We start from the raw sequence: 14,131 nt of genomic DNA, 5'->3' as shown, positions 1-14,131 counted from the left end.
ATCTGGGTATTGGCTTCCGTGACATTAGTGATCACACCATCTCTTCTTCCCGTAGGAACCTCCCAATATGGTCCCCCATATGGTGTGTGACAAACAATGAGTGTATGTATTCGTTACGGAAAATGGAATGCCGATGAGTTTATCGATTCGTTTATGGTGATCGCAACCGAGTCCCTCGTGACCAACGAGAGGATATTGGCGCAAGACACGAGAGGATATCGGCGCAAGACACGACTCCCGGGCATTCGGCTTCGAGGAGGCTCTTCACCGTATCGATGAAAGCAATGCCCCTCAGTGTTTGGTTCGGGATCGCATTCATAATTCACCATTGATCCTCTTTACCTCTTAACTTATTATTTTATTAAATAAGATCGTACCATAAATTTTTTAAATCATACTATAATAAAATTTCACAATACATTCATAAATCATAAAATAATATTAATTATAGTAAAAAATTATTCAAAATTATTAAAAACTTAAATTAATCCAAACTTAAATATAAATTTATAAGTCAATTTGATAATAGTATAAAAGTGGCAGCTAAGCCAGGCATGATTAAGACACAGATTTGGATCATCATCATTGAAGGATCAAAGTTTCATCTCCAACAAAAGCAATACAAAGCCTTGGAGAAAAAAAAGGCACAATATGGCCCGACAAAGGAATAAAAGAAAATTACCCAGAACGGTCCGTTCTCCAAAGATTTTATTACCACGTTTTATTATTTCCAAAGTCCAAAACAAACCATCCTTGAGGTCACTTTTGCTTGTCTCACATTCTAGCCTTAGCCACAACCACATTGCCTTCGGTTCCAATGCCCCCTGCTCCTGGTCTGGTCCATGTTTCCTTGAATTGCTCCTCGGTCACACCTTTGCCCATGGCTGCTGTGGATGCTATGCCTCCTTGGACCGTCTTGAGATATCGATCGTAGAAGTTCGCGCCGGACCATTTCTGGTGAGCCAATGTGTCCACTCCATTGTTCCTTTCTTCCCTTTGGATCCTCTCCACGTATGCTAGCATCCCCCTCCTCGCGAAATCTCTGGCGAACGTGTCGGTCACCAATGCATCGGCGTGGAAACCGGCTAACGTTATGAACTGCCAACAGAAACCGAGCTTGGCGATTCTCGGAATGAAATCCCTCATTTGTTCATCGGTCATTCCGGATGCGTCCCAATTGAAAGATGGGGATAGATTGTAGGCCAACATGAGTTCCGGGTGCATTGATTTCACCGCTTCGGCGAACTTGGTGCACTCGACGAGGTCGGGGCTCGATGTCTCCATCCAAATAAGGTCGGCATGATGCGCGAAAGCGCGACCGCGAACTACGGCGGCCATCACGGACCCTTTGAACCTGTAGAACCCTTCTCTGGTCCTAGGCAAGTCCCAGTCCCAGAACAGATTTGTGAGTCCCAATCTATCGGCAATCTCCCTGGCTTGTTCATTTGATAGGCACTTATCGTAACTCGAATGGTTCATCCATTCGATCATCCGCCGCCTCTTCTCATCTTCGGTGATGTTCATGTTCTTGATGGTGTCTATGACACATTCGGAGAATGTCTTGAGTTGTGCCATGGCTAGCCAGTTGTCTTCAATGGCTTGAAGTTGAGGACCATTTTTACCAACAGCCATTCCTTCAGCCAACATAGTGGCTAGACTTTTCCCCTTAAGGTTCGGATTCGTCACACCGAGAATAAACTGATGGTCCCTAGTGTCCACATTGGTTTGGATCAAGGTTTCCGCGACGGCGTCGGTTCGAGCCACCAACACCGTCTCGACTCCCATAACATCGAACTGCAACCTCGCGGCGACAAGCCTGTTAATGTGTTCACTAACAGCAACAAGCACTTTACCAGCCATGTGACCACATTTTTTGGTCACGGACGACTGGTCCTCGATGTGTACACCGGCAGCACCGCGCTCAACGAAAAGCTTGCAAAGCTTAACGGTCGCGGTGGTGCCACCGAAGCCGGTATCACCGTCGGCGATGATCGGCTTCAGGTATTCAACGTAAGGCGTTCGAGCACGTTCCTCACGGCTCATACTCATTCGTGCCTCTCTTTGTTTCCGGTCATGGTACTGTTGTGCAAAGAAGAGGTGTTCGACTTTGTTCGGCACAGTGTCGTAAGGGTAATCGGCGAGGTCCGGACCCGGCTCGTTGGTGGTGGTGTGAGTGGAGGAGCATTGCCAACCGGAGACATAAATCGAGTCCAAATGCTTAGCCATCATGGTCACTTGCACGGGGTCAAGTGCACCAAATGTCCTGGACGCAGTGCCATTGGCTTGGTGCGTCTTGAGCGTTCTCCATAACTTATTCGCCATCTCGTTCGAGCCATAGCTCTGCTTGAGGTTGCCGCGTAAAGCCACCACATCACGAGCTGAGTACGGCCGTCGAGTTAGCTTGAACCTCTCCGAGTTCCATCATGCTTGCACCTCGGCAACTTCAGATTCGAATCTCCCTTCTTCTTCCATTATCTGTCCAACAACAAGCTTTGAACTGAATCACACGAAAACGGCAACAAAAGAACACAGATAAACCTTATCTTACCATTGAAGGCACTGAGAAAGATGCAGCCATGGCTAGAACTTTGAGTTCTAATAAAAAAGAAGAAGAAAAGCTTTGTGAAAACTCCTAGGAGAAGATCATGATGTGCTCTTCTTCCCCTCCAAAACCCTCAATTTATAGGAGAAAACTGGGCATCAGTTACCACCTCCCCCTCTACAAAACGATAACGACCGATAAATACAAAAAAAAAAAAAAATTGCATGGTTATGAATAGTTATCTGCAGAAAGTGAGTGAAAAGTGTCCCAGGGGACCTGCATTTACAGGCACGTAGAATGAATCATCTTGTCCTGCTTCATCTCGCCTCACGTCACTCGTCTTCTCCTCAACTGATTTCTGTTTCCTTTTCTTTTTCCTCGAGATTTTACGACGTTTGGTAGACATGCAAGTTCTGATCAAATCCCAAATGGATATATGATTCTGGAACTAAAATCAATTATGTTTAAACACATTCAATTTTTTATTAGTATATAAATACGAGACAAGTTCAAAGATAGATCTCAACCGTTTGACTCGAAAGTTTATACACCTGATATTCTTGGAGCTCGAACCCAGAATCTCAAAGAATAATAACAATTCATTTATCAATTAGTTTTCGTTCGTTCAACACATTCAAATTTAAAATTTTGGCTTAAGAGTTACATATGTAGTAGACTAAATTTATCTTTTTGCTCTTATAGTTTTTTCGTATCAATCTAGTCATCGAAACTGTTTAGGAGCATCATTTAACTAAAACTGTTAGTCTTTTGCGTTTATCAATACCGATAGTTTTTACATTAATCAATATTACTAACGTGATATTTATTAAAAATAAATAATAAAATATTTATCAAAGATATCTGTTAGAAAAAAATCTTCAAAATTTTCACCTAATATTTAATGTCAATTATATAAATAATAAAATTTTGATTTTTTTTCTAATAGTTATATTTAGTAAATATTTTAACTTACTCCCTTAATCCACATAATTAAAAGATTTATTAATCAAAATGGTTAACAGACTTAAAGAGCTAGGTTGATCCCTGAACAACTTCAAAAACTAAATTGATGTAAAAAAATTATAAAATCGAAAAAATGATAAACTGAGTCTACTAAATGTACAAAAATAACCCTTAAACATTAAATATTTATACAATATATTAATAAGTACTAACTAATCTAATATTTAATCGATAATTTATAATTTCGAATGAATTTTGATTCGATTCGATATTATATTTAACCGAAATTGTTGGATTTCGGACAGATTGCCATTCGTTCAAGGGATATTGTTCATTGGGGATTGCTGACTTTAACAATTGGGGTTCCCGAGGAAGACAATCAAGATAACCCTATCTTCGTTTCTCCATATCACTTGGCCAACTTGTCAATTCTATCCTTTTGCTGAATAGATAATGGTGGCCTTATTTTCATATGTAATGGGGGTAAGGGACACTATTTTTTAATGCCTGCACCTAAGGTCTAAACCCAATATCTATATTCAACCCAACCCTTAATATAAACCATTTAGACTTGGTAAATTTGACTCGGATCTGATTATCCGAATCAGTTTACTCAAACCAAGATTCGAAATAGATTAGAAGATGATGATCCAAATTTGACCCGAAACCCAAAAAAACAAATTGAAACCGACCTGAATTTTAGTCGAACCGAAAGCAACCAAACCAAAAATAACATGAACCGAACATTGAACTGTTTTTAACAAGATAATTGAGTTAAAATGTATAAAAAATGCTAAAATTAAATTATTTTTCAATTTATTTAAATCAAATTATGAATATTAATTAGTTAATTGCATCATATGTTCCCAATCTATCACCCTCATTTCAAATTAGTCCCTATGCTTATAAACATTCTAATTTTATCTTTAAACTATGACTATTATTTTATATTAGTCCTCAACCTTTTGAACATTTCATTTTCATCCCAAGCTATGATCTTCATCCAAAATTGGTCCCCAAACTCTTAGAATATTTCAATTTTATCCTAAATTATTTGTGTATACTAATCACATCTCTTGTTAATAAAATCATTAGGCAAGTTAAACTATTATATGCTTGAAATAAATTAGGTTAAACTACGGTTGAAATGGATTATTATATTTTACTTTGGAACTACTAAAATAACTTTCTGAAACTCACTACAAGGAATTTCATATTTTATCTATGAAAAAAAATATAGTCATTTAAATATAATATAAAAATAACTTATTTAATACTACACAAATAACTTATTTTTATAATATAAAGATATCTATTCTTTTATAATTTAAAATTAAAATATTATCGATAATATAATAATATAATATCATTTATAAATATATTTAGAATAATATTTATTCAAACATAATATTTATAATTAAACACTAAGTATCTAATTTAAAATTTTAATAGATAATAAAATTTATAATTAAAATTTTTGTTTTTTTAATCAAATAGATCGTACCATAAACTTTTCAGTCCAAATTAATAAAAATATCACAAACTCTAATATATCTTATAAGTCAAGCTTGAATTAAATTATAATTCGTAAATGATAATTGAATTTGAATGAAATTGAGCACAAATTATAAGATTTAAAAAAAAAGATACATTTTTTCTTACAAAAATGTATCAATAATTCTATATATATTTGATTAACTTATATCCAACTTAACTTGAATTTACATGAAGATCTGACGTTGATCCGACCCAAAAATCAACTGATCCGATTTGATCCGACCCGAAACCAACCGATCCGACATTGACCCGATCTAATACCCGAACCGACAATAAAACTGAAACCCGAAACGATCCGAACTTAACCCGAATTAAGAACCGAATTACTCAAACCCAACCCGATCCGAGTAACCCGTTTACCGCTTTTATTTCTCCATTGTTCACTTGGAGAATTAGGGTTCCTGAGAAAGACAACCAAAGTGTTATATCCTAATTTCTCTAAATTCGTTTTTAGGGACCGATTCAAAAATACTCTTTAGGATTATCATATATATTAATAATAAAATTATCATATATTAAAATTATTATTTAATTTGTTAAGCGTAAAAACAAAATTTCAACTTAAATTAACCGTCGGTTCGGTTGATTATAAATTTTGGTCGGTTTTTGAATATATCAAGTGGGTAAGATTTGTTGAAGGACTGATGTAACACGTCATGGACAAAGCAAGGAGGTGCTGTATTATTATTATTATTATCGTAAATGATTAAAAAATTCAGAAATACTTTTTTATTTTAAAAATATTTTATACATCACGTGTTCTTTTTACTTGCGATTTTGGGACTCTAAACGCCGTCGTTTTGCTCGAGATTTATGGACGGAAAAAGCCGAAAATCGAATTAAACGGGAACGGGGAAAATCGTTTATGCTAAACGGGGACGGGTTTGGTAATTCCGCCCCGATTACCCGATTACCCGGCCCGATACACGGCCCGATACCCGACCCGATAAATATTAAAAATAATTATTATATATATATATAATATTAATAAATTTAATTTAAATTAAAAATATATATAATATATATATTTAATTTAAACATATATACCCGACCCGATACCAGTTTAAATAACCGTTTATGCTAAACGGGATACCCGTTTCCCCACGGTTTTCCCCGATTACCCGATGGAGATCCCCATTTAAATCCTCGCAATTTTTAAGCAGGAACGGGTATAAATTTTTTAAACGGGAACGGAGACGAGGGACCAATACCCGGCCCGTTACCATCCCTACTCTGGTCCTAAATTCCTGCTGCTGATAGGGTGGCAAAAAGACCACGATAGTCCCAAGCTTCATTTTCCTATTATTCTTATTTGTTATTTATATTTGATGTATATCTAAATATAAATATATTTTATTATTTTTTTTTTTTAAAATTATGTAAAATAAATAGAAACTAAAAAGTATAAAAAAATTAAACTTAAACCGAAAAATCAGGCCTTGGCCCGAACGGCCCATGAACTATTGCTTGTCGTAGATTGGACACGAATTTGATGTCTATTTTATCGGAGTATATCTCGAACTTCATAGATCGAACTTTTAATCCTTTGAATTCTTTTAAAAAATAAATTATAATGATAAATTTGTCATTAATATTCTTTAAAAATAAAGATACCAGAAATAAATCTACTTCATAATCAATTTATCATTACAATTTAATTATAAAGGAATTAGAAGGGTTTTAAGTTAGATTTATGGAGTTTAGAGCATTTTATTGTAAAGCGAATATCATATTCATATTTAGGAGGTAAAAAAGAAGTTGATTAAAAATTTTAGGATTAACGGTTGTCAACGAAAGTGAATAACGATCATCGACAACTGTAATAACTAGCGTCAGACAACAGAGGACTTTGGCCAAATTTTGAGGTCAAATTGGTTTTTTCTAAAGTTTAAGGGTTAAAACAATATTTTATCTAAAATTTAAGGATTAAATCAATATTTTATCTAAAGTACAAGGGTGAAATTAAAAATTAATTATTTTGTTAACATGTCACATCATCATACTGATTAACGATTCAGTAACCAAAATAAGACAGAATCATATTGATTAACGACTCAACAAGTAAAATAAAACAAACTAAAAATGAAAGTGACCACACGTATGGTATTATCATATGTATATTATATTGTATGTATATAAGACAAATGGATGAAAGTTTTTTTTTAATTATTAATCTGGGGTAAATACCAAACAAAATCTATTCAAAGAAATCTCTCAACGACATTGAACGCTATACCACTGATATTTATGGTGCTCGAATCCGAATTCTCGAGGAATAACAACAATTTTTTTACCAATAAGGCCGTTTGATTTGTGTACAAATGGACGAAAGTTATACTTATACTAAATGAACAAGTAATGTACAAAGGACTTAAGTGACATTATTAGAAGGGACGATATTACTTACAAATTAGGACTTTAGTCTTGGATTAGACTTTCGATCTACCCCAAATCACATTATTAGTGGTTGTTAACAATTTGATTGGTGACCTAACCCATTTAAAGCCAAAGGTATAGACCCCAAGAAAGAAGCCTATTTGATTATAAGACACTGTGTAATGTGTATACTATATATATATTAATGGAATCTGTATGATATAAATCCAATAATCCATCGATGATTAGAACATGCAAAAGATTTTATCAGATCGTGGCACGTAATGTTACGACCATCATTATCCGTACCTATCGTATAATTCATGATGCGGACTTCAAATATTCATGCATGCATGCATAGTGTAATGTTATATATAATATACATAAGGTATCGATCAATTATAAAGTTGCCGGCCATGTGCAGGGAAGAAATCCACATTAGCCTTGATTCTATACGTATTACAGCTCAATCTTTGTTTCTATTTTTAGTTTTAAAACTATATTAATAATGATAGATTTATTAAAAAAAAGGTAAAATATACAAAGGGTCCCTCGACTATTACAAATTATAAATGGTTATCTGACTATAGAGTGTTACTTTGTTGAGTCTTTCAAGTGTTAAAAGTTACAAAATGATCACCCGACAATTCATTATGTTCAGAACTTTTCATTTTCTATTAAAAAATAGACAATATTTTGAACTGACCGTTAACATATTGAATTGTTGATTGTGATATGATAAAATCTAATTTTAGAATCTCAAATGATTATTCTATCACATTCATCATGTTGACATCCAACTTAAACAATCGTCAATTTTTTAACGGAAAATGACGAGTTTAGAACATAATGAATAGTCAGGTGACCATCATGTAACTTTTTGTTGAAAACATTTTGATGTTTCGATATAACAAATAAAGAGTTAATGAATTTTAAGATTTTATATTGAATTTTAAAGTATATTCGATTAAATTATTCGAATATCACAAATATTACTCCAAGTTTTTCAAATGTCAATATCAATCCTTACTTAAGTGTAAATTTATGTTTCAATCTTAAAATATTTTTGAAACAATTTTTGCAAAGTATTTCGAGCCTTAATCAAGCCAAAAATAAGTTTTTAAATAGGGAGGTATCGATACCCCTATGTCAATTTTGACTCCGAGAAAAACAAAATGCCCAACGGGTACCGATACCCTTGTGTTAATTTTGGCTCCGAGAAAAACAGAATGCCCAATGGGTACCGATACCCCCTTTGAGGTACCGATACCCCTAGTCATTTAACGGTCGAAATATTTGAATTTTACACTGCAGGTACCGATACCCATTGAAGGTGTACCGATACCCCACGCTCCCAGCAGCCTTTTTCAAGAGGGTTTTCACACTACAACGGCTCTAACATCACCCAAATGATTCACAACGGCTAGAATCAATCCAAGGTGTATTTAAACAAGTTCTAAAGCCATTGATCAATAAGAATTGTGAGAAAAACAAAGAGAAAGCCTTAAACATCAAGTTTGAGCAATTCAAGCCAATTTTCATTCAATATTCATTTTTACTTTCAAGAACACTACTTGTACTCAATTGTATTCATTCTTGAGTGTTCTTTCTTTGTTCTAGAATTGTGCAAACATATTGCCTAGTAAGATTTTTCTATAAGTTTGCGAAATTTGTATTCTTATCTTTGGGAGAGAGTGTTCTCAAGAATTTGGGGTATAATTCTTGAGGGAGTTGTAAGGTTACTCTTTGTCCTCAAAAGAAAGAACAAATTAGTGAATTTGTTGGAAAATCTGTTGAGTTAATCGATCGACGGAATCGGCCAAGAAGGGGGTGAATTGACAATTAAAATTTTGGTGGAAGCTTTTGCATAAAATTGAAAAGATTTGCACAGCGATTTAGAGTGGTTCGACTTTCTCAATCAAAGTCTACATCCACTACCTTAGCTATCCACACTAAGGATTTTCCACAAATTCACTAATTTGTCTTTCTTTTGAGGACAAAGAGTAACCTTACAAACCCTCAAGAATTATACCCCAAATTCTTGAGAAAACTCTCTCCCAAAGAGAACAATACAAATTTGCAAACTTACAAGAAAATCCTCACAAGGTAGATTGTTTGCACAATTCTAGAACAAAGAAAAGAACACTCAAAGATGAATACAATTGAGCACAATATGTGTTCTTGAAAGCAAAATGAATATTGAATGAAAATAGGTTTGAAATGCTCAAACTTGAGGTTTGATGCTTTCTCTTTGATCTCTCTTGATTCTAGTTGCTTATGTTTCTTTTTTTTTATCAATGGCTTCTAAGCTTGCTTAAATACACCTTGAATCACTTCTGAACGTTAGGGATGATTAATGAAGATAATATAGCCGTTTAAGTGTGAAAACATTTAATAAAAATGCTTGGAGTGTGGGGGGAATCGGTTCCCCCTCATAGGGAATCGGTTCCCTAAGTGTAAAATTCAAATATTTCGACCGTTGAATAGGGGGAATCGATACCCCCTATGGGGAATCGGTTCCCTCCGAGCATTCTGGAAATCTCGGAGCCAAACCATTCAGGGGGGAATCGGTACCCCTTGGGGGGGAATCGGTTCCCTCTGAGCAATCTGGAATTTTTGGCTTTGAAATGGTTCGAAATACTTTGAAAGATTATTTTGATATTGTTTTAAGATTAAAACTTAATTTTACACTTAAGTAAGGATTAAAAATGATTTTTGAAATATTTGGAGTAATGTTTTGATATTCGAATAATTATATCGAATATACTTAGAAAATCATTTGGAAAATCTTAAAATTCATTTAACTTAATTTGTTATATCAAAATATCAAAATGTTTTCAACAATCTCCACCTTGTTCATATAACAAAACATTTTAGTAATTTTAAGATTTTGAAATCAAGTTTTGAAATTACTCCCCCTTACTTTAACACTTCTCTCATTTATCATTTTAAAACACACTTATTTTAAAACACACTTAAAACACACACTTCTCCCCCTTTTTGTTAAATCAAAAAGATTCAAAGAAACATGAAAAACATTTAGCCAATTGATTAGGTATATGTATGCATAAGCTGCTAAGATCACAAGCAAGAGAAGCGTTAGCCATTAGTTTCATAATCAATATTCATAATTAATGTGAAATGGCAAAATTGGTCATATATCTAATCATGAAGTAAATTATGCAATAATGAATAAATTTAATCACACCAAATAGATAATTTCTAACCATTCATGAATCCAAACAAATTCAAAGTCAATCAATCCAAAATTCAAACATTCCAAAATATTCAAAATGTTAAAACAAGTTTGGAGTTCAAAGTAAAACATTTAATCACATATCCGGATCAGGAGGAGGAAAACGAGCTCGCATAGCGGCCATTTCGTTAGTGAGGTCATTAATACGTGCGTTGGTTGCTTCATTATTTGCACGCATTTCCCGAAGAATTTCTAATTGTTGAGCTCCCATTGTGGATAAATGGGACTCTATAGAAATAAAGCGCGAATCCATAGTAGTGTATCGAAAATCGAATGTCTCCATAAAGGATTGGAAATATGGAGGCATTGGATGCGTTTGTTGTGCTTGCTCTTCGGGCTGCTCCTCGGGTTGCTCAGGCTCATCTTCGGCTTCATTGATATCCCTCATTAATTGTTCAAACTCTGGATCTTCGTCAGCTTCGAGTGGAGCTTGTGAAGAACTAGCTCCCGGAGTAGTTGCAGAAGATCGAACCCATTCACCGGTTTCTTTATCTTTGACCCATCCCGCTCTTGTTAAAGAAAGAAGATTGATTTGTTTCTTAAGAGGAAAGGAGGCATCTAGACCAACTTGAAGCTCAGCTTTAGAAAAGAGATTACTAAGGATACAACCGTAAACTAGTGAAGAACAGAGTTTTTTATTTGGCACTAGGTTAACGGTTTCAACAATCTCAGCAAAGATAATCTCGGAAAGGTTTATTTTTATATTGTGTTCAAAATAATGCAACCACCAAAGATCTAAAGCTCTAAGAGTAGAATATCGACCCCCGGATGGTCGAAACCACCAAGTGATCATGAGATGAAGAAAACGCTCATGAAGATCTAGAACACTTGCACTATCATTTCGTTTATATCGAGAGCCTAAAACTTGTTTTTCATTTGATAAACCTTCATTATCCAAGCCTAAGGCATTGGCTATGTAAGCCGGATCAAGATGGAAATATTGACCTAGGAGGTAGGAACGAACTCCTATGGTTTTGGTTTTGTCATGATTTTTGATACAAACGGCATTACAATAGAAGATACGAACAAGTTGATGATAGACAACGGGTTCAAGTTCGAAAAGTTTATCAAATTTCCATTCGTGCAAGATAAGGAGATATTTAAAGTTAATAGCAACCATAGCTTGAAGAGATGGGATACGTTCTTCCCTAATCTTATACGAGTTAAAATATTGGTAAAACCAAAAACGATAATCTTTAGGACCCGGTTGATTGAAACAAGAATTTTGGATAGTCAAGTTAGGATCAAGATTTGGAATAGGATTTTGAGGGATAGGAGGAGGATTTGGTTGACGACTAGAACGACTAGATGAAGACCTAGCACGTTTAGGATTTGACATGGTGAAGGAAATCAGAATAGATCGAATAACCTGCAATTTTAAAAACAAATGTATGCAATTCAATTAATCCCAAAACTCAATTGAGTCCTCAATATTTCAAGGTTCTCTAAATCAATCCTAATGGGCAAAGTTTTTGAGAAACTTTTGAAAAATACGGTTTTGAGAAACAATATATGTATAGTTTTCATAACAACAACATAGTTTAATCAAAACACAATAATTTGAAAAACAACAATTTTTTTTTAATTTCGAAAATTTAAAAATTTTTGGAAAATTCTTGTGTTTTTGATGAAATTAGTTGTAACGTCTAGTTTCTAATCACTAAACAATCAATGCCCGATCACTATTTCAACCTAGAACTAATTAAAACTAATCATATGTTCAAAATCAATGAAATAGAGAGTTTAGAAAAATTTACCTTGAAAGATGAATATTGAGGGGATTTAGATGTTGTTTGCACGATTTTAATGATTCCAACAGTTTAGAAGATGATATTTGATTCGAATTCCGATTAATATCGTTGATTTGAGGCAAGAATGGAGATAGGGAAAGAGTTGAGAGGGAACGGCGGCAAGAAAAAATAAGAGGGTTTTGGGGTGTTCTGCCCGATTTTAACAGAACCCCAGGGGCGTATCGATTCCCCTGTGGGGGGAATCGGTTCCCCTTCAAAGGGGGAATCGGTTCCCTCATGGGGGGATCGATTCCCTCTGCACCAAAATGCTAAAATCCGATTTTTAAGCACACAAAATGCTAAATTAATCTTCTCTAGTGGTATAGGCAACTCATATATTGAAAAATAATTATGTTCAAACAATTAAATTAATCTTTAATCGATATTTGAACATAAAATTAATTTTTCATCAAGAATCATAAACTCCCCCTAACTAATAGCAATGAATGCAATCAAAAATTACTATTATGAGCATTTTTCAGTATTTATTAAAAGTGCTAAATTATTTTAAACACTAAGTGAAGATAGGTCAGTTAAACCTAATTCTCTCCTAAGTGTCCAAAATCTTTCCTTATCTAAGGGTTTTGTAAAAATATCCGCTAATTGATGCAAAGTATCAACAAATTCTAGAACTACATCTTCCTTAGTGACATGGTCTCTAATGAAGTGATGTCTAATTTCAATGTGTTTAGTTCTAGAGTGTTGGATGGGATTTTTAGTGAGACAAATAGAACTAGTATTGTTACACTTGATAGGAATAGTACCTACTTCAATTCCATAATAAAAAAGTTGTTGTTTCATCTATAAAACTTGTGCACAACAACTACCGGCTGAAATATATTCAGCTTCAGTGGTAGATAATGCAACACAATTTTGTTTCTTTGAAAACCAAGAAATCAGCATATTTCCAAGGAATTGGCAAGTACCGGAGGTGCTTTTCCTATCTAATTTACATCCTCCATAATCCGCATCAGAGAAGGCATGCAAGCTAAAACTAGAGTCTCTAGGATACCAAAGTCCTAAACTAGGAGTGTCCTTAAGGTATCTAAAGATTCTCTTAACAGCTAGTAAATGTGATTCCTTAGGACATGATTGAAATCTAGCACATAAGCAAACACTAAACATAATGTCTGGTCTACTTGCAGTTAGATAAAGCAAAGAGCCAATCATTGACCTCTATAATTTAACATCTACACATTTACCTCCTTCATCTAAGTCAAGCTTTGTTGAAGAGCTCATTGGAGTGTCATGAGGTTTCCTATTTTCCAGTCCAAACTTCTTGAGTATATCTTTGACGTACTTAGCTTGATTAATAAAGATGACATCTTTTCTTTGCTTGATTTGGAGTCCCAAGAAAAATGAGAGCTCCCCCATCACGCTCATCTCAAACTCACTTTGCATTAGCTTAGAAAATTCTTGGCAAAGAACATCATTAGTAGAACCAAATATTATATCATCAACATAAATTTGAACTACTAATAAATCTTTACCTTTATGCTTTAAAAACAATGTAGTGTCAACCTTTCCTTTTGAAAAACCTTTTTCAATTAAAAAAATTGACAATCTTTCATACCAAGCTCAGAAGCTTGTTTTAAACCATAAAGAGCTTTTGTCAATTTAAGAACATGATCTGGAAATTTTGAATCT

General features: G+C 34.3%; 1 protein-coding gene across 1 annotated transcript; it reads right to left on the bottom strand.

The window, feature by feature from the left end:
- Positions 1 to 756: 756 nt before the first annotated feature.
- On the bottom strand, positions 757 to 2,584 carry LOC120145047 (isocitrate lyase-like). The gene is made up of 2 exons (XM_039158957.1): positions 2,549 to 2,584; positions 757 to 2,475 (listed from the first exon to the last, which is right to left on the bottom strand). Exon 2 carries the CDS (start codon positions 2,320 to 2,322, stop codon positions 775 to 777), a length of 1,548 nt encoding a protein of 515 aa, XP_039014888.1. The 5' UTR covers positions 2,323 to 2,475; positions 2,549 to 2,584; the 3' UTR covers positions 757 to 774.
- Positions 2,585 to 14,131: the final 11,547 nt, after the last annotated feature.

Source organism: Hibiscus syriacus, unplaced genomic scaffold (genome assembly GCF_006381635.1).
Source record: "Hibiscus syriacus cultivar Baekdansim isolate YM2019G1 unplaced genomic scaffold, ASM638163v2 tig00110893_pilon, whole genome shotgun sequence".
NCBI classification, from domain to species: domain Eukaryota; kingdom Viridiplantae; phylum Streptophyta; class Magnoliopsida; order Malvales; family Malvaceae; genus Hibiscus; species Hibiscus syriacus.
Note: the sequence above shows the minus strand (reverse complement) of the source record. Positions and strands in the feature narration are given on the sequence as shown.